The sequence below is a fragment of the Clupea harengus genome, chromosome 12 (assembly GCF_900700415.2).
Source record: "Clupea harengus chromosome 12, Ch_v2.0.2, whole genome shotgun sequence".
NCBI lineage: Eukaryota > Metazoa > Chordata > Actinopteri > Clupeiformes > Clupeidae > Clupea > Clupea harengus.
In genome coordinates, this window is record NC_045163.1 from 12,562,872 (window position 1) to 12,585,396 (window position 22,525).

The 22,525-nt window shown below is 43.2% G+C and overlaps 1 protein-coding gene across 1 annotated transcript in view; it reads left to right on the top strand.

Annotated features, from left to right (window-relative positions):
* Positions 1-4,319: 4,319 nt before the first annotated feature.
* LOC105903604 (fibrillin-2) overlaps positions 4,320-22,525 on the top strand; it is a 91,022-nt gene continuing 72,816 nt past the window's right edge. The window contains exons 1-7 of the mRNA XM_031577485.1: positions 4,320-4,983; positions 5,538-5,620; positions 6,031-6,129; positions 6,483-6,578; positions 8,242-8,337; positions 14,399-14,596; positions 21,035-21,160. Coding sequence (XP_031433345.1) covers positions 4,811-4,983; positions 5,538-5,620; positions 6,031-6,129; positions 6,483-6,578; positions 8,242-8,337; positions 14,399-14,596; positions 21,035-21,160 — 871 coding nt within the window. The 5' untranslated portion in view covers positions 4,320-4,810. The remainder of the gene's footprint in view (positions 4,984-5,537; positions 5,621-6,030; positions 6,130-6,482; positions 6,579-8,241; positions 8,338-14,398; positions 14,597-21,034; positions 21,161-22,525) is intronic.

Consider the following 22,525-nt stretch of genomic DNA (forward strand, 5'->3'; position numbering starts at 1 on the left):
CGATTGTCGTCATTTTGTTGTGTTCTGTATTATTGATATTATAGTCAACTGTTGTATATTATCTTCATAATCGCTTTGTTAAAATCTGCAGTTTTACACTTGAAAGTGTGCTCGGATATGTGAGTTTGTTTGGTGCAGATGTGCTAAACCAATTGATCTATGTTTTTTGAGTAGTTTTGTATACCTACTTTGTCTAACTCTTCGAGGTCAAGCTCTCAACACTGTTTAATTGCAAAAAGGTTAGGTGGTGTAAAAGTCACCCTGAAAAGCACCCTGAGACATGATTGGAGCTATGGATGCTTATAAACAACCAAAAGACCTTTAGACCTATGATAATCCATAGTATACTAACCCTTTTCTCCTGATGGCAAACTGTAACATGTACATATTTTTTCCAGTGTAAAAAAAAATAGTGTTAGTCCCTCTTTTCAGAGACTTCAAATGTGTCACATCTTTATCTAAAGTCTTTAAGTCTCGCATACAGTGCATCCGCAAAGTATTCACAGCGCTTCACTTTTTCCACATTTTGTTATGTTACAGCCTTATGCTTAAATTAATTGTTTCCCTCATCAATCTATACTCAATACCCCATAATGAAAAAGCGAAAACTGGATTTTAGAGTTTTTTGCAAATTTATTAAAAATAAAGAATGGAAATATTACACCTTTGCTCAATACTTTGTTGAAGCACCTTTGGCAGCAATTACAGCCTCAAGTCTTTTTGAGTATGATCAGTGGTGGAATGTAACGAAGTATTTTTACTTCGTTACTTTACTTAAGTACATTTTTACGTATCTGTACTTTACTTAAGTAAAAATAATATTGCATACTTTTTACTTTTACTCCATTACATTTTTTAGCTATTATCTATACTTTTACTCCGCTACATTTCTAAAATATGTGCTGTTACTCGTTACATTTTATGAACATAGTTTCGCCAAAATGTTGCCTACACAAAACTATGGATTGCGTTGCTGTTTTGGAAGTTTAAAACAATCAGGTGGCTCTATCAACTCCAATGATATCAGAGTGCGCATTTGGCAGCAGCACTAGCGGTAGCTTTGCCTGTTATAGTTGAACATTCAGCCTGACTACTGCCTATTCAACATGGATCCAGAGTCGGCCTGAACTGAGCCCTCTGATATGAGCCACCCTTGGCCCTATTTAAAAGATATGTTCGACTTCAAAGTCCCCAAGAATGACTCCTGGAGGTTTCAATGCGTTTCCTGTGTCCCTCAAAAAAAGGAGTTGCTAGCCTTCAATAATTCGCCCTCAAATTTAAAGTAGCATATCGAGGTAAGCAGAGTGATTGCTATGCTAAGTTAATGTCCCTGACTTTTGAATATTGATATATGTATTTAATTCGTTTACTGACATGATATTATAATGTTATCTAGCGAAATGCATGTTGACATACAGCAATAGCATCAAAAAAAACATGATTGGACCTTCATTATATATTTAACGTAGTGGTAAGATAAAGCTGGTAGGTTAGCTATGTCAAGCTAGCGTGCCTTGTTCTGTCCAGTTTTACAATCACATTTGTTTTTCATGTTCCATGTTTCCCTTTTTTACACGTTTACAATTAAATAAAAGATTTAAAGATATCACATGGTGTCTTTATTGGTTTGGCTTAATGGTATTAACTTTGCCAATAATCCCTGGTAGATAACTTGTCATCCGCAGAATTGTAAGATATAGTGTGAACAGTATTACAGATGGTAGGCACAATAAGTACACCAACCTTTCCAATTAACAAATGTTGTTGCTTATAATTATTACTAGTAGTGACATCTGTAGAGGCATTTATTACCAGTAGCTATTTCTTTATCAACATGGCACAGCCTAGACATTGAGAGACAACCCATTGCGTGAGTACTTTTACTTTTAATACTTAAAGTAAATTTAAAAGTAAGTACTTTTTACTTTTACTTAAGTAGGATTGTTGATGTAGTACTTTTACTTTTACTTTTATCTTCCTGGGTACTTGTACTTTTACTTAAGTACTAAACTTCAGTACTTCCTCCACCACTGAGTATGATGCTACAAGCTTGGCACACCTACGTATTTTTGGGCAGTTTCTCCCATTCCTCTTTGCAGGACCTCTCAAGCTCCATCAGGTTGGATGGGGAGCGTCGGTGCACAGCCATTTTCAGATCTCTCCAGAGATGTTCAATCGGGTTCAGGTCTGGGCTCTGGCTTGGCCACTCAAGGACATTCACAGAGTTGTCCTGAAGCCACTCCTTTGTTATCTTGGTTATGTGCTTAGGGTCGTTGTCCTGTTGGAAGATGAACCTTCGCCCGAGTCTGAGGTCCAGACCGGTCTGGAGCAGGTTATCAAGGATGTCTCTGTACATTGCTGCATTCATCTTTCCCTCGATCCTGACTAGTCTCCCAGTTCCTGCCGCTGAAAAACATCCCCACAGCATGATGCTGCCACCACCATGCTTTACTGTAGGGATGGTATTGGCCAGGGGATGAGCGGTGCCTGGTTTCCTCCAGACATGACACTTGGCATTCAGGCCAATGAGTTCAATCTTTGTTTCATCAGACAAGATCATTTTGTTTCTCATGGTCTGAGTCCTTCAGGTGCCAACTCCAGGCGGGCTGTCATGTGCCTTTTACTGAGGAGTGGCTTCCGCCTGGCCACTCTACCATACAGGCCTGCTTGGTGGAGTGCTGCAGAGATGGTTGTCCTTCTGGAAGGTTCTCCTCTCTTCACAGAGCAACGCTGGAGCTCTGTCAGAGTGACCATCGGGTTCTTAGCCCTTCTCCCCCGATCGTTCAGATTGGCCCGGCGGCCAACTCTAGGAAGAGTCCTGGTGGTTCCAAACTTCTTCCATTTACGGATAATGGAGGCCACTGTGGTCATTGGGACCTTCAATGCTCCAGATTTTTTTCTGTACCCTTCCCCAGATCTGTGCCTCGATACAATGTTGTCTCGGTGGTCTACAGACAATTCCTTGGACTTCATGGCTTGGTTTGTGCTCTGACATGCACTGTCAACTGTGGGACCTTATATAGACAGGTGTGTCCAAATCATGTCCAATCAACTGAATTTACCACAGGTGGACTCCAATGAAGTTGTAGAAACATCTCAAGTATGATCAGTGGAAACAGGATGCACCTGAGCTCAATTTTGAGTGTCATGGCAAAGGCTGTGAATACTGATGTTTTTTTTTTTTTAATAGATTTGCAAAAAATTCCCCAAAACTTTTTTCACGTTATCATTATGGGGTGTTGTGTGTAGAATTTTGAGGAAAAAAATGAATTTAATCCGTTTTGGAATAAGGCATAACAAAAATGTGGTAAAAGTGTAGCGCTTTGAATACGCACTGTATATGTATGTGGCCCAAATGTAGTATAGATGTTTGTAATTTTGATAATGTATCATGGTATGCTCCGTGATCTAGTTTAGGTCAGTGCCTCTGCATGTTTGTCTTTTTTGTGACATTTACATTGCACCCTACAATCTCTTCAAAGAAGGCAGAGAGAAAACACAAAACGGTCAAAGAAGGTAAAACATTTTCATTGCAGCTAAACACCATTCGACACTGTGTGAACTTGCGAACCCGCAAATGAACGCGTTTGTTTAAAAAAAAAAATACGCAAAGTGATTATGTAGGTTACTGCAAGTAGACATAGTTAAGGCCTATCGTACTGTGAGTTCCACTGCAGACATATTTCATTACGAGGCAATCATGCGTTTTACACTCACGTCCTCTAGGGGTCAGGTAAAGACGTCGTTTTTACAATTTGGGAAGTAAGGCTTAATCAATGGTTAGATTAAATGAAAGGGTGGGGGAAGGCTAATAAAATGTGTTGTATTTATACACACATTTCATTTGACGTGTTGTAATGATATATAACACTTCCCGTTGACTTTCTAATTAAGGGATTGTAAGGATGTAGCTCAAAGGCTCTTTTCGGTGAACAAGTTCTACTTTTCAACACAGGATAAAGTCTCCCGCGTATTTGAAGACTAGTTTTACAGACAAACATGCCAGAAGGGCGGTAAAACGGCTTGCAGGGAAAGACGGGCAAATTACACATTCTGTTTTATATAGCACATGCATGGGTGGGTGGATGAATTCAGCGGTGTGAACTGTGTTAATCATCAGACTAGCGACCACCCATACTGTTCTGTCTTTTAGCCTTATTTTTCTGTATTACGGAATTGAGATTATTTCTTTAAATTGTTTGCCCTATGTGACTTGACGTCCAGCCTTAACTTTTTGTTGTTGTTACTTAATAAGGCTTAAAAGTTTAAAAAATCGCCTTATCAGATACTCTGAGCTCGAGTTAAAAGCACGTCACTCAACTGCGGGGCATACATAAACATGTCAGACACGTGTAGGGAATTCTCCAGGGGCCAGTTAGCTGAGGGGACGCGTTTGTCTGTCCAGCGATCAGCATAGCCTGTAGGTGCACCGTGGACAGTAACTTCTGAGACCTACGCACCATCTGACACCAGGAGCACACGCACAACCACTGGTTCCCTCTTCTCTGCGCACTGTGCAGCCACTGCTTTTGAATCTCCGCTCTTTTCCCCTCTTCTGTCTCTCGAGTTTCTCCGAATCTGTCCTCTCTGGATCTTGGAGTTGCTGCCTGGCATGGCTGGATGGAATTTTTTTTGACGAGGGCAATGCCAATCTTATCTTTGTCACTATTTTGTTGTTTACTTCAGTCGTCCAATCGCAAACCTTATTTCGTGGGAATTTATTGACAAAAATGGAGTTGTGAGACGTTGACGCAGGATCCGTTAGTATTAGGTTGAACATTGATCAGTTTGAAATTTAAACCAAATATTCATGACGGGGAGAAAGTGGACTATGGCTTTTGTACTTGGATATGTGAGTTTGTTGGGCATTCTGGTGAATATTGTAATGGGACAGATTCCTGAAAATCACGGGAGGACACAATATGATGGCTCTGCAGCAAGTAGCAGAGTACGCAGACGTGGAAAACAAGATGCGCTTACGGGGTAAGACTGGGTGAAGTTTTTGAGCTGAAGTGCCTGATTTTGAGGGACACACCAAATTCAATTATTTAGCATTAACTAGGATACATTTACCTATGTCAAGTATAATTCAAGACATAGGAAACGAATTAAAATAGTCGCTATTGTCCAGTGCTATTTACAAGCATTTTTGCAAGACTTGTGTATGTCTGTAGCCATATCAATGCGCACAGCTGATTAAGTATAAAGTAAGATGTGTATTTACACACGGTCAGATTTATTTTCTGAATAGTTACAGTGCCATTGTTTGGTGCTGTCAAGTTCTCCGGGGTTTGAGTAATTAACAATGTTCGTATTATCTATTTATTTATTACTACTGCTGGCCAGCACTCATCAATGTAAGTAGAAACACTTGCCTTTCTCCCGTGTCATGGCTTTGTTTATTATTGTTGACTTCGCATAAAAGACTGTACCTTATATGCTGTCAATTAATTACTTCTACTAGCCTATCTCAAGGCTATTCCTAACTGATTAATGCCAGTTCATAACAAACACGGCATATCCTAACTGTTTTACAGACCAAATGTGTGTGGATCTCGTTTCCATTCCTACTGCTGTCCAGGGTGGAAAACTTTGCCAGGGGGCAACCAGTGTATCGTGCGTAAGTAGTGCACCAGATGTTGTCTATAACAAACTATCTCTCCACGAGTTGGTCAGTGGGACAGAGGCACACACTGTTTGTCACAGTGGGCGCAGAACTAGTGACATGCCAATTATAGAGGCTTGAGGGCTAATCGGTGCTAAAAGCAATGCATAGTGCCTGGCTTTATTGCACAGGTAAGTACTGTATTTATAGATGTGGGTTACTAGAAAGTTAACAATGTCTCCTCGGACATGCAGAACAGCATATATAAAAGTTACCTGCCACAGTATCATACTATTATTATGCTATTATTAGAATGTAACTGTCAAGTGACAGTGACCTGAATACTCCCCACCTTATCTCCCCTGCTGTCAATACTGACACATGTTCTGTGTTTGATGTTGTCTTGTTCCCTTTCCCCCCCTCAGCCATATGCCGTAACAGCTGTGGGGATGGTTTCTGCTCACGCCCCAACATGTGCACTTGCCCGACTGGTCACATTACCCCAACCTGTGGGACCAAATCCCGTAAGTCCTCCTCTTCACAAGCGACCCCATGAAAACTGCTTTCTTAAGACGAAGCCACAAAGCCAGCTCATGACTTTCCTCCTCTGGGATCATTTCACTGGAATCCCCTTAGTTAGAAAATGGGAAATGAATAATGTTGACTCAACAGAGCAACATCCAGACCAAAAAAAACTAAAAAGCCAACCTTTGCATTCTGTGTTGATGAGGATCATAGATCTTAGGCAGCCTCCCGTACCTGAACTTGTATGAACCCTCAGCTTGTATTTACTTTAGCTTTTATGTCTTTGCCACAAGGTGCACCATTGAGTGATATACCCTGTTTTGGTACTTAACATCCTCCACTGTCTCTGCAGCCCAGCAGTGTAGTATCAGGTGCATGAATGGCGGGGCCTGTGCGGAGGACCACTGCACGTGTCCCAAGGGCTACACAGGAGCCCACTGTGGACAGCGTGAGTAAAACATCTTTCCATCCTACACCTTTCCATCCTACATCTCTCCATCCTACAGCTCTCCATCCTACACCTCGCAAAAGACTAGAGTATGGATTAAAAGTGTCCAAATAATCTCAAGAAATATCTATCCTATATAAAGTAGTAATCTGAACTAATCCTAAATTCTACGACACACTACCTACAATTCATCACACACATTTGGATTCCCAGCCTAATTCTTTTCGCACTTCCCTTCCACCCCCCTATTCTATCCCTCTCCTGGTGCTGGCCTCAAGCAAATGGCTTGTTAAAAGGAGTTTTAACGTCGCCTTATGCTTGCTCTAGGGGTTGCAGGTCTTGGGCTCTGTAAAGTGCTTTGAGACTATGTCTGGTGTTAATAGCCCTATATCAGTTAAACGAATTTAATTGATAGTAATTTATTAGGAAGCATGTCACCTTCAACCTGACAGTAACAGGAGAGTCTATATATTTAATGTTGCCCAGTCATGATAGTCGAGGTTTCCATCTTCTGGACTTCTAGGCATATCTACCCCATTGCTGGTCTCCAGTAATCCATCATGTCAGTATCTCATCTCCTCACCGGAAAATAACAGAAGAAATCTGTTTAGTATTTTCCCATCGTTAGTCAGGGATTCCTTCATGTGATGTCCCAATACTCCTACACCTTTTTCCATCGCTCCATGACCCCCACTGACCCTTCAGGGCGGGGTTGCGAGTCTTTCGCGAAGAAGAGGGCCTTTGCCTTCATCAGGGGTCTTGCCCTGCCATAAACCACGGGGCCCATAATTCGCGCCACCTCTTGACTTGCCGTGCGGGCCTCGCCCACTGGACCCTTCCCCTGCGTCTGATCTGGGCTCTCAGGCATCCGCGCTCACCTGGAACGCTCTAATTGGCTGCTGCACCAGGAGGCTCATGGAGGTGTAAATCATCGGCATGTTGCACTTATTTCATAAGGGGACGACAGTGATGATGAGTGGAAGGGAGAGGGTGGTGGGGGTGCTGAGATGTTTTTTTTCAGGGGGGGGGGGGGGGGGGGGTTTAGAAGTGGACAGCCAAGTGAAGCTCGCTCCCACAAATGACAATCTCTTCTGGCTGTTCACTTAAATCACTACTCGGCAAATGTCGAAGGGGGCCCGTTTGATTTATCGTTTCAAAGCCAAATGCATCTTGCCGCTGGACGGAAAGGCGAGTGTGAAAGCCCTTTTTAACTGTTCCAGTCCACCTGTTAAAGGAACTTGTGGAGCTCTGGTTGATTGAAAGAACTGGATGTAATGATCTTTCAATCACTTAAACAGCTTGAGGATCTTCTGTCGCGCTGGAAGTTGACATGACCCCATACGATGAGCTGCCTTGTCCAAATGACTAATGGAGATCGCAGGAGTTTTTACCCCCTCCTTTATATCCTAAGAAATACTTGCAGGCCATCTATCTCAGAAAGGATGGTATAGAGAATTCTCCATACATTTAATACACATATAGGTCATGAAATATTCACTCTCAAATGGTGTTTGACAGCTATTGTCCTCTGTGTAAGCATCTTTGTTAATTGTTAGTAATTGTGTATCTGTCTTTAATCTCCACCATGTGTCTGTTCCTGCGCCTGTGTTTCTGCGGTTTCTGTACGGGACTAACGAGCTCGTGTCTGGGCCTTGTGTTTCAGCCGTCTGCGAGAAGCAGTGCCAGAATGGCGGGCGTTGCATTGGACCCAACCGGTGTGCCTGTGTCTACGGCTTCACAGGGCCCCAGTGTGAAAGAGGTAAGGGAGAATCCCCTGTGGAAAGTCTGCCTCAGTGTTATGTCTGTGAGGGGGACGGAAGGTATGGATGGAGGGTGAGGGAAGTGTGTGTGTGTGTGTGTGTGTGTGTGGGGGGGGGGTATGGTTAGGGAGAGAGGGGGGGGCTGCTGCCCCTTGCTGTATCTTCATGGAGGAAGTGACTAACTCAGAGCGGGTGGGGGGGGGGGGGTGAAGAAGGGAGCGGAATCATAGGAAAGAGACAGAGAGTGTGGTGAGAGAGAGAAAGTAAGGAGGGACAGGGAAGTATGTGGGTGTGGGTGTGGTGTGGGTGTGGGTGTGTGTGTGTGTGTCTGTGTGTGTGTGTGTGTGTGTGTGTGTGTGTGTGTGTGTGTGTGTGTGTGTGTGTGTGAGGGGGGGGGGTGCAGGGCCACGTGACAGAACAGCCTCTTCTATTTCCTTTCCTTTCATTTCCAAAACATGTGCGCGGGACGCTCACCATCTGCACCTCAGTACCTGCTCCAGTGCTCTTACACATGTAGCCATCCAGGGCTGGAGTCCCTCTCAGCTGTCCTGCTGAGGCGCTGATCAAAAGCAAATGTGTCTTTTTTCCTGTTTTTGAGAGAGAGAGAAAGAGAGAGAGAGAGACAGAGAGACAGACAGACAGATAGACAGACAGACAGACAGACAGAGAAGGCTAGACTTGCATTAAAGATGTCCGTTTTTGTTGATAATTGGTTGATTGTTTCACCATCAGAAATGATTTGGATTTAATTGAAATGATGTTAAATTTGGCCACCACAATATATTTTAATGAATCCAACTGATTTGGCCGCTGGGCACAAAGAATGCTCTTGGTGCATGACAAATTAGCGAGAGGCTGGCGAGTGTAGTAAATTCATCAGATGTCACTCATAACCCACCCACCCACCCCCCCAAAGCATCACTCCAGAGGGACACCATGCAGACACATCACAGGCCCTCCCTGGGTGGACTGACCCACACGCTCCACAGGTGCTGTCTGCTGCTGCCGGGCTCTGTGTCAGCTCCAGGAGCCCCCTGCCTAATTTATACCTCAGCCACTCCTCCAGTGGCCCTCTGGGGCATCTCTGGGAAAGATATCAGACAGCAGACACACACACTACGGGCAGATAAAATGGACCAAGAACAATAAGCGCTTGCCTTCCAAGTGAAGTGGGATGATTGGATGTAGGTGTGTGGAGGGTTATCTAATTTCATGCCGTTTGTCTGTTTAAGATGAAAAATGCTGAAACGAGAATACACAGGGAAGTAGGGGTCAGGCTCTATGCTCTGACATGGACATAGTCTGGTAGGATTGTTACAAGCTGTGTTGGGTCAATTTAATTGCAGATCTGTTCAGCTAGACATCATGTATGGGCTATATGTAGACATATACAATTGAAGCTCATGTTCTGCAAAATCAGTCAGTTGGTCAGGTCACTTTTAGGACTCTTACATAAAGCCCTCTCCCCCTTCCTCCCCTTTGACTGGTCACCTGTTGACTCACACAATTCACTTTCATTCTCCCTAGTTACCGTTTCCACGCAGTCTGTTGTGTGTTGTACTGCTCTGTCATATACTCACTTTTTAAATAGAGGGCCCCATTTGACAGCCTGATTTAGAGGACACGAATAAGTACTTTTGGAAAAGGGGAAAAAACCTGGACAGGCCTTGAACAGTAAAGGCTTCCCTCCAACTGTCACTGAAACCCCTCTAATCAGAAGAGAGGGGGGAAAGGAATGTGTTTCAAGTCCCTGCATCCAGTTGATGAAATCACCAGTTCAGGAGACCTGCGTTTTGACTTGAGACCCGGCCACTGACAGCTGTGCGTCTTGACGTGTCATTGAGGATGTCCCAGTTGGTCGTGCAGCAGAAGAACTGCTTTGTCACAACTCGTTACGGGAGGAGCTGCTGACGTGGGTTATGCAGGAGAATGCGTGAGTGCTTTGACAGGCTGTAATCTTTTTAAGAGAATGTTGGTTCCTATGTACAGAAAACTAGGAGTTTTACTGTCAAGATGCTCTTTCCTGGTGTGTGTTGGTATGGGAACAAAGGAGTTTATGCTGGAAACATTTTGCCACTCGTAAAAAACAAGGCTGACAGTCATTTTGTGCTGATCAAAGTTTGCCTATAATTCCCAGTTTTTGTTTTTTAACTTGTTAAAAGCTAATTTCCAGTTAGCAAATGTTTGGCACTTCTGGCATATTCCGCCACTTTCTTGAATGACTGTTTTTGAAACCACCAAGCACGTCTTATGTGAGTGAAATTTCCATCAGTGTTGGTGTGTCAAGATAAATTGGCAAATCAAAAGCAGTCAGTCATTCCATCTCGTTAGAGATGGAGGTCAGTGGAAATGGGGCTGTAGGGTGGGTTGGGTTGGATAAAGGAATAGGGATGGGAGGGGAAGCTGTCCTGCCTTATGAGCGCATCACGAGCTGAAACACAAGGCTGGCCGTAATGTGGAACACATGTGTAACGCCCCTGGTCGGGCGCCGTGAGACATGGAGATAGAGAGGGTCTGTGCGGAGGGGAGGACCGGAGCGCTCGGGGTAGTAGGCCAGCGCTCTGAGCTTTGGGCAGACCAGACTCATTTCCTCCCCAGCCTCTGCCATCGTGGGGCTCCCTCCTGACTGGGTCTGTTTATCAAGATACTGTCCCTTTGCAGACGCTACGGCATGGCGCTGGGTTTGCACAAGCTATCTGTTTGAGAACGATGTGTCAACTATCGGTTGGGTGTACAGACAGTATTTTTGTACTAATCCCACACAGTTCATATGAGGTCTGCTTTATTGTGTGAGGTGTTTTTGCCATCTCCATTGACAAGCATAGGCTGTACTACCCACCAGCACTGAATAATTAGCAGCATTTGTCAGCACTGAATAGATGTATCTGATGTATTGTGGGATTTCAGGGTGGATTGGCCCTTTAGTCAATGTCAGGAAATAATCAATAGGCCCATATGTTCTGTGTCTCTCAGGATAAACTATTTGTGTACACTGATGTGGTGGTACTATTGTGTGAGTTACTACTGTGTACATTTCCAGATATACTTTACGGCATGTTTCAAGATGTATTTTATGGCTTTGCAACAGATACAGAAGTGACTGATACAGTACAAATGTGTGAGAGAAGAAGGATCATGATAAAACACAAGTGCAACTCAAAATAGTGACAAAAATGTGCTTTTGACAAATGCATTAACGGAATTTGTGCAAACCATGGCCCCATGGTCTTTTCCATGTGATGATATTTATAGCTGATCAAAGTAGCACAGAAACAATGTGTTGTTGATTGCTGGCACAATGTACAGTACATGTTAAGTAGCCATTAATCTCCAGCATCCAGAGTGGTGTTAAGGCATTAAAGCCTTTGCGATTAAATGTCCTTTTGATAAAACAAATGGAAATTAAATGAAAGACAAAAGTCTGTTGGCATCAACAAATCATGAATCAAATCAGTGCAATCAAATAATGCAAAAGCTTCTCTATGGGAAGTCTGTGCAGTGTTTACAAAAATGAGTAGGGATAATGGAGGGGTCCTTTATGGTTGACATGATCCTATGCTTCTGATGGTGCTGTTGCGTGAATTACTGTGAAAAGCCCTGGGATGTAATGTGATCCAGCCCTAAACAGTGGTAAAAATAGGTTATCATTTTGCAAGTGGGCCACGTTGTCTAAATTAAGGTCAAATCACAGCTGGATCAGACAAACCTTTCTGGCATCTCTGTGACAGGGTGATGACGTAGCTCTCTCTCTCTTTTGGCTTCGATTATGTCAAAGACGCATCACCGCTCAGCCCAGACCTAGATTTCTTGAAAACACTCTTGTTCCCCCCAGCATGACTCATCCCTTGCGTCTGTAATTGATGTGTTTACACAAAGTCCGATTTACTTCAGCTACAGCTTCCATGATGAGCTGAACCCTAACAGCGATCCGTGATTGCCTTCTGTTTATCTGTTATTTGTGGTTGGTTTCTCATGGTTTACTAAAGCAACATTTCCCTTCCATTTCAGTCATTCTTATGTGAGACTGATAGGTGGAACTTTGATGACTTGTCTGGGGCATCTGTCACATTAATATGTCTGCCGTGTGGTGCAGCATGCTGTCTGTCTTTAAATGCAGATATTGACAGCGATGTTATTGGCAGTGTGTTGATGTTTAAGTCATATTAAACTTGTTCTATAACAGTGGCGCCATTGACTAAAGAGCTCAGACATGGTATTCACTAGTCCCTCATGTTTCTGCTTCTACTGGAGGCTTTGCTGAGTTGCAGTTTTCTTCAACATCACAGCCGTGGTTCCAATAACATTTGTGTAACATTAGCCATGGGTGATATCAGGCCTTGGAAGTACTAACTGGTTTTAATGAAAGAAAACTGAGTGATGCGAAGTGAAGGAGTTGAAAGCAAACGTAGATTGATAGCGATGGCCACCTCTGTCTTCAAGAGGTTGGTTTACTGATAGATTCAATAACCAAATACCAAAAACCCAAATATTAATTCTATAGACACATACCATCATGGATGGAGGTAAGCTTTGAAAACATATACCACACATTCTTTTATGTACCCTCACCTAGTGTTGTATGAAAAAATATTGACAGTGGTCCTTTGATGAAGAGACTGTAAAATGTGGGCCACACAAGTTTGCCTCTGAGGGATGTAAATCCTCCGAGTGTTCACTTTTCATCTAGAATGTTCCTTTTTCCCATTAAAGGCACTTAAGTGCTTTAGGGTTGAACCCCAAAGTCTGGACAGATATAATGAAGTGGGTTTCAGGGAAATCCCATGCATCCCATTCTCTGTTATATTAGTGGGGCTCCAGTACTTTGCCAGGGGGATTGTGGCATATTAGTTATATGTTATATTAGTTGATGTTATCTTTAAATAATAGTCACTTGTGCCATGGTCAAGGATAGAACTTGAATATTGAAATGGCTTTTGGACAATGTGTTCCCTATCATAGATGTGTATCATTGGTGAGGCCAAGACCAAGACATAGGCATGACTCCTGGATCTCCGTTAATCCATCCTAATCTTTAGCTGCCATCTCTCCACATTCTGAAGGGCTCACATCCTGTGGCGACCGTCATGTCGACTTATACCGCCAAACTTAGTCTCCGCGCGTCTTCTATAAATGTTTATTCCCCAGTACTAAAAGCAGCCGCAAGAAGTGACACAGACTGAGCTAAGAGGCCGTGCACTGGGGCATCTGTATTTACCGTTTGCGTCGCAATTTACAACAGGCTCTGCAGATGCGCACACTTTCAACGAGGGTAACTCTTTATGAGGGTTTGTCTGCTGAGGCCGCAGGGATGATCCACTTGTGGAGCCATGGCACAGTTCAGTTTGAGGGGGAAAAAAGGGATTCTGCTATCCAAGCAAAGAGCGAGTCCAAAGGGGGGATCCCTGGGTCTTGGAATGGAAGGAATGATTTCTCAACTGTAAGCAATACGGCTCGTCACCAGGATAAATCCGACTGCTTACATGCATATTTAGAGTTTCATGATATGTTTGTGGTACTTAAAACCAGAGGCTTTTAAGTCAAATATTGATTCACTCAAGTGCGTACTCTGTGTTTGAAGGTCTCCTTCTGAGTAAGACAATCATCTGAACGAAGTGTTTTGCTTAAAAAATTGACTTCATATGTTCGCTCTTTTGTTTTGTTTGTGTAACCAAGATATACAGATTGGCTTGTAAATGGTGTCTTTGTTATTTCCCAGTCAGGATCACTCTCGTCTAGTCTGAATTTATTGGATCTTGCAAAAGCACACTGGAAAATTGTTGACTTAATTTTGCTCTTTTATACACTTTTGTTTTTTGGACACCATTATCTATCAAAATGTGACATTTCCCTCTATATCAGAGAGTCTTGCATTAGTTGAATGTGTTATAAATGGGTTCCCATGTTCTCACATTACGTTCCTCGTCCTCAGACTTGAGGGTAGATCTCTAATTCCTATTTGGTATCAGACATGATGAATAATCACTCCAAATGTGAAAGTCGAATATCTCAAATCAATGATCCATCCTCTGAGCTGCAGCTTCTGTTTCGGTTTTTCCTCAGACTACAGAACGGGTCCCTGCTTCACCCAGGTCAACAACCAGATGTGCCAGGGCCAGGTGACTGGCATCGTCTGCACCAAGACGCTGTGCTGTGCCACCGTGGGCCGAGCCTGGGGCCACCCCTGTGAGATCTGCCCGGCCCAGCCTCAGCCCTGCCGCAGAGGTTTCATCCCCAACATCCGCACCGGGGCCTGCCAGGGTAAGTGCCACGACCGCCGACCCATGTGGTTGCACTCTTCACAATATGTAGTGACAGTAGAAAATAGCTTGTAATCTTGTCTTCTTGCAATGTTGATAATCGTCTTTCAAGAGTTAAAACAGTCCCTCAATCAATAAAAACAATAAGTAGCCCTAACTGTAAAGCAATGTCCTTATATTCCGTACTCCACTGTTACATCGCCTTTGGCTTCTAACCTTGACTCGGGTGACCTGACCTTTCTCTATGTTAGATGTGTAAGCAAACATTTTACAGGGATAGATTCTGATAGGCAAGAACAGCGCTTATTGGAGGGTTTACTCAAATTTCCAAAAATACACCACTTTGACAAAAGAACGCCTTATGTGGCCTCTCATTCAAGTATGTGTCAGAACCATCATCAGGGTAATAAAGATGTTGTAGGGCCTCTGGTATAAATCATTTTCAAAACGGGTCATCCCTAGTGAGCTTTTCAAAGGGAGTATTGTCTCTTGTTCAAAAAATACAAAGCAGTCCCCATTACCAGTTCCAATGTATGGAAGTATAATACTGACCTAAGTCCTCGATGCTAAAAGGCATGTTGAATAAAGTGAAACGAGTAAAATCACATTGATACCTTTACATTTTTCAGCACAGCAATTTTAAACAAATTGAATATAAACACACTCCGCGGTAAATCCCCATGGTGACTGAGAGCACACCAGGCCCCCGTCTGTCCGCCCACGTCCTCTGGTGAATACTTCAGTCGCCGTGTTTGTCCTCCGCAGCCACGTTTACTCTCATCCTGTATTCATTCCCAATGCTGGAGCCAGGGAGACAGGAAGTGAGCGGAGATTCACAGAGGGCATAGTAATGCGGACGCTCAGCTCAGCTCGGCTCAGCGTTGAGTCGAGTTCCAGACGAGAGGGGAAGCAGATCAGACGTGCACCCCGGTGCCATCAGTAGTGTCTCGGAGGGATCGGAGCCAAGAGCCGAGAGCCGGGGCGAGAAGGCGTGAGGCTGCAGCGAGACCTGGCGGGCGCGCTTCTCTTCCTGTGAAAGAGATGTGGAATTTTAGGTTTAGGATACACTGGTGTATGTGTGGGCCAACGCCTGGCACGGACCTGCTGAGGAAACCTGAAAGGTGTCTGGGCTGTCAAGGCTTCTCATGGCAGAGTCCGACTGACAAGCCCAACTGACGAGAGGCCGAGAGGAAAAAGAATGTGGACTGATTTTATTGCTGCGGGATGCGATTAGACTTTGTCAGGTTTCTCTAGAATTTGTTTTGGCATCCCAGCATCACTGTCTTGTCAAAGACGGAGAAGAAAATCTAAAGACTAAAAGTACAGCTTAAAAAATTAAGATTGAGGGAATGCTGGAATGCTAAAATCTCAGAACAACCTCTTTGCCAAAAAAATCACACACATTAAAGACAAACGACGGCAAAAAATAAATAAAAATCCGCAATCTAATTACAACTGGATACATTTTACTGAACTGTAACGCCAAGGCATAACATTACTGTAAACAACATTTATATTCATAAACATCTGAAGGGAAAAACAAGATAAGTCCATGGGGTCGTAGTCTTTCACCCCCCTACCTTTCTCACTCAGGCCCAATGCAGACGGAGTCTAGTTTGCCTGAACCCGGAGAACCCCGTCTCCGGATAGCCCTATCGTGCAGACGAACGCACTCTATCCGCACACTGTATCCGCACTCCCTCGAATCGGGGGTCCAAAGTGAGTAAACTCGAAATCCGGTTGCGGTTGGTGTTCGTCTGCACGCTATCCGCATACCTAATCGGATTGCCCCACGTGATCGCATCATTAGACCAGCCAGAACAACGGACACAACCGGCATTATTTAATAAAAATCTTCCTATTACCTTGCTCCTTTTCCACGTGAATTTCTAACGGGATTAATACAAATGTATCTATCTATCTGTTGTTAGGAAAGGGATGACATTAACAAGCCACACTTTAATCTATCACTGTTTAATCTATTTGCATCAGACCATTTTTCAAAAACCAGTTTTTAAAAGTGTCAGCAATAGCCTATATGAGCAAATCTGACGTGAAAAGATTTTTTATTATAGACGGAAGTTTCAAAACAGATGAATGTTACGTTAGCTTTAGTCCTGTCAGACAACGATAGCGATAGCTACTAGCTAGCGTTAACGTTACTTCAGAGGTAGCCTACAGTACGTGAAGGACAAAGCCCTCAACAATAGCCTACATTTGTTGTTAGTAATAAAACCATGAAATTGGAAGCAATTGTAAACCATGAAACATCCAGGATCCACAGCACTTGCATTGTGGTCTCTCGTGCTCAAGCTCAGCATCTCCATAAAGCACAGGCATTTAAACAACTCAGACATGTCATGTTGCACATTGCTTTGTTGCACTGTTCTAAACTCTTTATTATCAATAACAAATATAATTATTTTTCGCTTAACCTACAGTCTGCTCTTACCACTGATTTTATAAACCACTATAATGTGTTACTGTGCAGATTAAATGTAGGCTATGCGGCTAAGGTCTCAGACCTCATGCAGACGAAGCCTAGTTACCAGTCATAGCTGGCCTCCCCCCACTGTCATGGAGAGCAGATGCTTGAGATTGGTATGAGTGAGGTCCTCCACACACCCCTTTGATCTTTCATCACTGACATGGCAACTTGTGTGTGTGTGTGTGTGTGTGTGTGTGTGTGTGTGTGTGTGTTTGTGGTGGGGGGATACCCTTTCTTGGTTGGGAGGACATCTCTGTCTTGACTGATAAGGGGTTTGTCAGCAGTCTTCATTTGATGTCTTGGTGTAAGCTACACATCTCTATGTAAGCTTCACATCTCTATCCAAGGTTGTTTTTGGGACTGGATACCTGTTGTATTTGTATCTTATTTAAAGGTTGGTGATGATATTGCCAACCTTTAAAATTGCGTTTCACGCTACTAAATTGAATTGAAAACTTTGTTAAAAAAGAACTTCATTCAGAACTTTACTTTACTAGTTTTTGAGCTATAGAAGGCTGTTGGCAGTATTACATGACATGTTGCTATATGGAGTGTGTCTTAATTTATTTTGCTCGGTTATTTTTTTTGTGGTCTTTACTCCACTGCCTCTCTGACCTGGTTCCAATTATTCTGGACAGCAAACACAAATATAATTGTTGTTGTTGGACGTTGTTCGGTGCGGGCTCGTCACGATCACAGACAAACGGAATTTTGTTTGTGGCCTAATTAAGCCCCTGAAAAACACATCAGATCAAAACACTCTGGAGTGAACAAGCTGTGATGGGTTTGAGATGAGGAACCACAAACACTCTCGACGCTTTCCAGTCGAGCAAAACGCCTCAATCAGTTCAAGACGGCGTCAGTTTTCTTTTCTTCTATTCTATATCTTCTCTGTGGAGTGGTACTGGAAACATTGACGGACTGTGAGGAAGGGCCTCTCCTTCTTCTTCTCTCTGTTCTCCTTTCTCTCTATCTTTCCATATTCCAGCACTTTTCCTATATCTCTCTGTCTCTCTCTCTCTCTCTCACACACACACACTCACACAGCTACATACACACACACACACACACACACACATTCACACAGCTACACACACACACACACACTGCCTCTGGCTCTCACAAACTGCTTTTTTCCCCTCAAATGTCTCTTCCTTCTTTCTGTCTTTCTCTCTCTCTTGCTGTCTCTACTGCCTTTCTAGTCCTCTCGCTGCCAATTCCAAGAGACTGACCAGAACTCAGATGCCCCCCGTACAGACCAACTGGCAGCGCTTTCAGTGGAGAGGGTAGATGGCGGCCATACAAAACTGCTGTCAACATATTGGAGCAATTTATCGGAGCTCAAACCTGTCTGGAAAGCCACCTTTTTTTTTTTTATCCGCTGCCAGACCTTATCACCAAAACTGGCACCAATCCCCATCTGGAATAGCTTTGGGGTAATCTTTAGCATATTGGTGAGGGTTGACAAACAACACACAAACAGGCCAGGGATGTGACAGGATTTATTTACTTCCTAATTAGTGCTCAGGTGTAGCCATTTAGGCACGTTTCCTGCAGGAGTGAAATCACCGCTTGGCCAGACACACAGGATGTGACTGACTTCAATTTTTTTTCATCAGGGCCAGCATAATTAGGCACACAATTAAATGTCTTAATTTTTTTTTTTTAGTTGAGGAGAAGTATGAATGTACTTTTCTGTTGTGGCTGCGGCTGTGGCTGAGCAGCTTTAAAGAATTAATGTTTTGTAATCGTGTGCATGTTCCATAGATAGGCATGTTCAGAATTCCAGCTCTGCCAAATTGAAATTTTGCCATTAAGAACTCAACTGACCCCTCTTTTTCTATTTGGGTACAGTAAATGAGAACGGTCTCTGATCTCATTCAAGTTGCTGACATAGCGTTAGTATGTATCGTAGTGATATGTTTTGTTTAATGCTAACTCAAAATCTGTAATTATTTAGTGTTAATGAGAGTACCCATTGATGGAAATATTCACGAAGCCCGTAAAAAGTCTAGCTATTCAAATAAGTGCACTCTCTGTCACAATACCCTTCACACCCAAAGACCCAGGCATCTCCTCTCCTCTCAACTCAAAAATGAAATGCAAAAAATATTCAAGGAAAGGACATTGTTGTGTTGCTTTTCCACCATGTAAAACAGCACCACTAAACCAAAAGGCAGTGTTATCTGGTCCATAAACACAGTAAGCAATGGCTTTCTTCTGACTGATCAAACACTGAGCTCCGCTTGGATGAAGCTCAGACCTGCCAAGCACACTACAGTTAGAGAAATCGTCAGACCTATTTTTACATGGTTAGAACAGAATATTGCATTTTGTGATATGACATTTTGAGGAGAGACAACATCATATACACATAGAAAGTCTGAAAGGAGAGTGGAGAGGAATGTATGTGCACACACCAGTGAGTTAATGACAAAACTCAATTTTGGTAGTGATTTCATTTATGAATTTCTTATTTTAAAATAAGTAGAATTGAATTATGTTAAATGCTTGGGCAATACTGCATGTTAGGGATTCTGAGAGAGAAAGAGAGCATTCGATTGAAAGAGTAAGAGAGAGAGAGAGTGAGGGAGAGCGAGAGGGAAAGATTTCTGCTGAAACAGGGACCAAATCCTTTTAGTCTTTCCTGTGACCTCATCTCTCCTCCTCTCCCTCAGTCGTCCTCCGGGAAGAGAGAGTGAGAGAGAAGGAGAGAGAAAGAGTGTGGCTCTGTGTCTTGTGGCTGCCAGATCTGTGAGGTGAAGCTGAGTAAGAGATAGCACCTACTTGTGCATTTCCCCCTCCCTTCCCCTCCTCGGGGGTCTGTGCTGTTAGCATTAGTGCTGCTCCTGTGCAGTGTTCCAGCACGTGGAGATGTCCATGAAATCTAAATATTTTAGTCCACAAATAACCTGGCTGGGAAAACAAGAGACCTTCTTTGTTTTACTCTGAGGGTGGAATTTTTTTAAAAGTGAAGCTCAGATTCACATGCATTAAGCATGCTTTTCAATTTAACAGTGGTGTATGCACACATTTCTCTCAAGCTGTCTCTCTCTCTCTCTCTCTCTCTCACACACACACACACACACACACACACCTCCCTGACCTACTCCCTCTCTCTTTCTTGCTTCTTCTCTCTTTCTCCCTTTCTCTCCTTCGCTCTGTCTCTCCACCACCCTCCTACAGTCTGTCACACAAGGGGCCCTTCTTCCCTCTGGGGTGTGGGCAGAGGGAGGATATATTAAAGCCCTGTGAATGCTGCTTCTGTCCATGGCTCATATTGTCACTGCGGAGCGTCGGCTTCCTCTTTAAGTGGTTTCGGCAAAAAAAAAAAAATGCCTTCTTCAGGGGGTAGGTCATGGCTCCGTCCAGAGGGATACAGGAAGTCACGCAACCCACTGGATCACTCTCCACACACAATGACACCACAGAACCAGCTGAGCACTCAAGATCCAGCAAAGTATGGGGGCTCTATTAGCAAGCCACATAGAAGCAAAGGGTATCATAACAGAAGAACAGTACAGTAAGCGCTGCATTGGTTGAACATCGAGGTCCAGGTGTTTGTGTGAGACAAAGCAGTGATTTGCTGGTTAAAGCCAAACTGCCTCTGTTAAATTTAGCAGCTCTCAACTCTTGTTTTATGTGCTTGGCAGGCCGGCGAAAGAGAAGTAGAATTTTCCTACACTGAAGCTGTTAAAATCATGAGCGCCATAGCAAAACATAAGGGGAAGTGCTGCAGAAAGCAAAGTTTTTGATGGTTTATTTTCAAAAGCAAAGCAGGCTCATTTACACCAACTCTGAAACGAACGTCACAGTCACTGTAGCTTTTTTGCTGTCCGTGTCTGTGTTTGTGTCACTTGGCGGACGGCAGTTGTGACATTAATGTGCTGCTGGTGGTAGCTTCCAGATGTTGTCGTGATTGTTTATACGTTTTTCTCTTTGCGTGCCCAGATGTTGACGAGTGCCAGGCCATTCCAGGGCTGTGCCAAGGAGGGAACTGCATTAACACCGTGGGCTCGTACGAGTGCAAGTGCCCAGCCGGACATCGTCAGAACGAGATCAATCAGAAATGTGAAGGTGAGTGACGCCGAAGTGATATCCCAAGGTTGCATCAAAGGCACTTTGTAGAGGTAGAAAGACTTAGGCTTAATATAATATAATTAGGCTTGGGTTAGGCTTAATATAACAAACAACCAAATATATATATTTAATAAATATAATAAACACAGAGACACAGGTTAGGCTTAATATAAACTCCAGTGATCATGCTGGTGCTATATTCATTCATATATGGTAATATATGGGTTATAAATATGGATACATGATAACAGTGTCAAGGCAAGAAACCATAGCATTTTCATACTTACACCTGATATAAAGTTATTAGTGTTTTAATGTAGTCAGGCCCTGTGACGTTTACTGGCTAAGCACAGATGGTTATGGGAATGTGCTCATTTTCTATTTTCCAGAACATCTCCCTACCAGGTTGTTGATATAACAGTAATGAGCATAGCGGTGGTGACATAATCGATGTGCTGTTGAGATGAAAGTAAACAAAGAATAGGACTCATGCAATGACAAGCTGTCAGTTTGACAAGGTTTAAATCAAATTAAGTCCAAACAAACAGGTCGTCATTCCCACGTCGCCAGGACACGGTTGATGTTACCTGTGGGGAATGCACTGCTAAATCTGTTTTTTTCTAAAATGAGGTCTAAAATGAGGCCTTGAATGAGTACGTTGGTTTCATACACACAGCTGTCTCTGCTGACAGACAGACGGTGGGTGTTAGGAACTGCTTTTTGGACTGTTATTAAAGGCATGGGAAAAAACCTGAAACACACACACCCTTGCATGTATATTTTTTTATAGTAAAAGTTGAATATAACACTAGAGCACAACAACTGATCCAAAACCAGAAAACAAAACTGATCTTTGTTGAAAGTTGAACTCAATGTAATGATCACTAACATAGCTGTCCCAGTAAAAGGCATTTGAATGACGACGATCTGTCTGGCAACTGACATTAAGACAAGTATGATATTTAATTTCTATAAGTAATCAGCTAAATTCAGCAAATTTTACCCTGAAGTGCAGATATTACTAAACCTTCAGCATCACTTATTTTTATGTTCAGATACTGACATGTCAGTGGGCGAGTGAAACAGCTTAGCCACATTCCTCTTGGCAGCAGCCTGTCATTTTCAACATTTTCTCTCACGCCAAACAGACAGCCCCACACCCAGATTTACTCTTCTCACCCAGGTACAGAAACCTCTGCACTGTCTAAAATAGCCAGGTCTTGTGGTCTTCCTGTACACTTCTGTTTGTCCTGCTAATTGTTAACTGCCACAATGCCCCCCCCCTGCTAGCATTAGCATCCATTATTGAGCCTAACGTTTCCTTTCACTGGAATTTCACCCTGCCTGCTCCAGGGTGCTAAT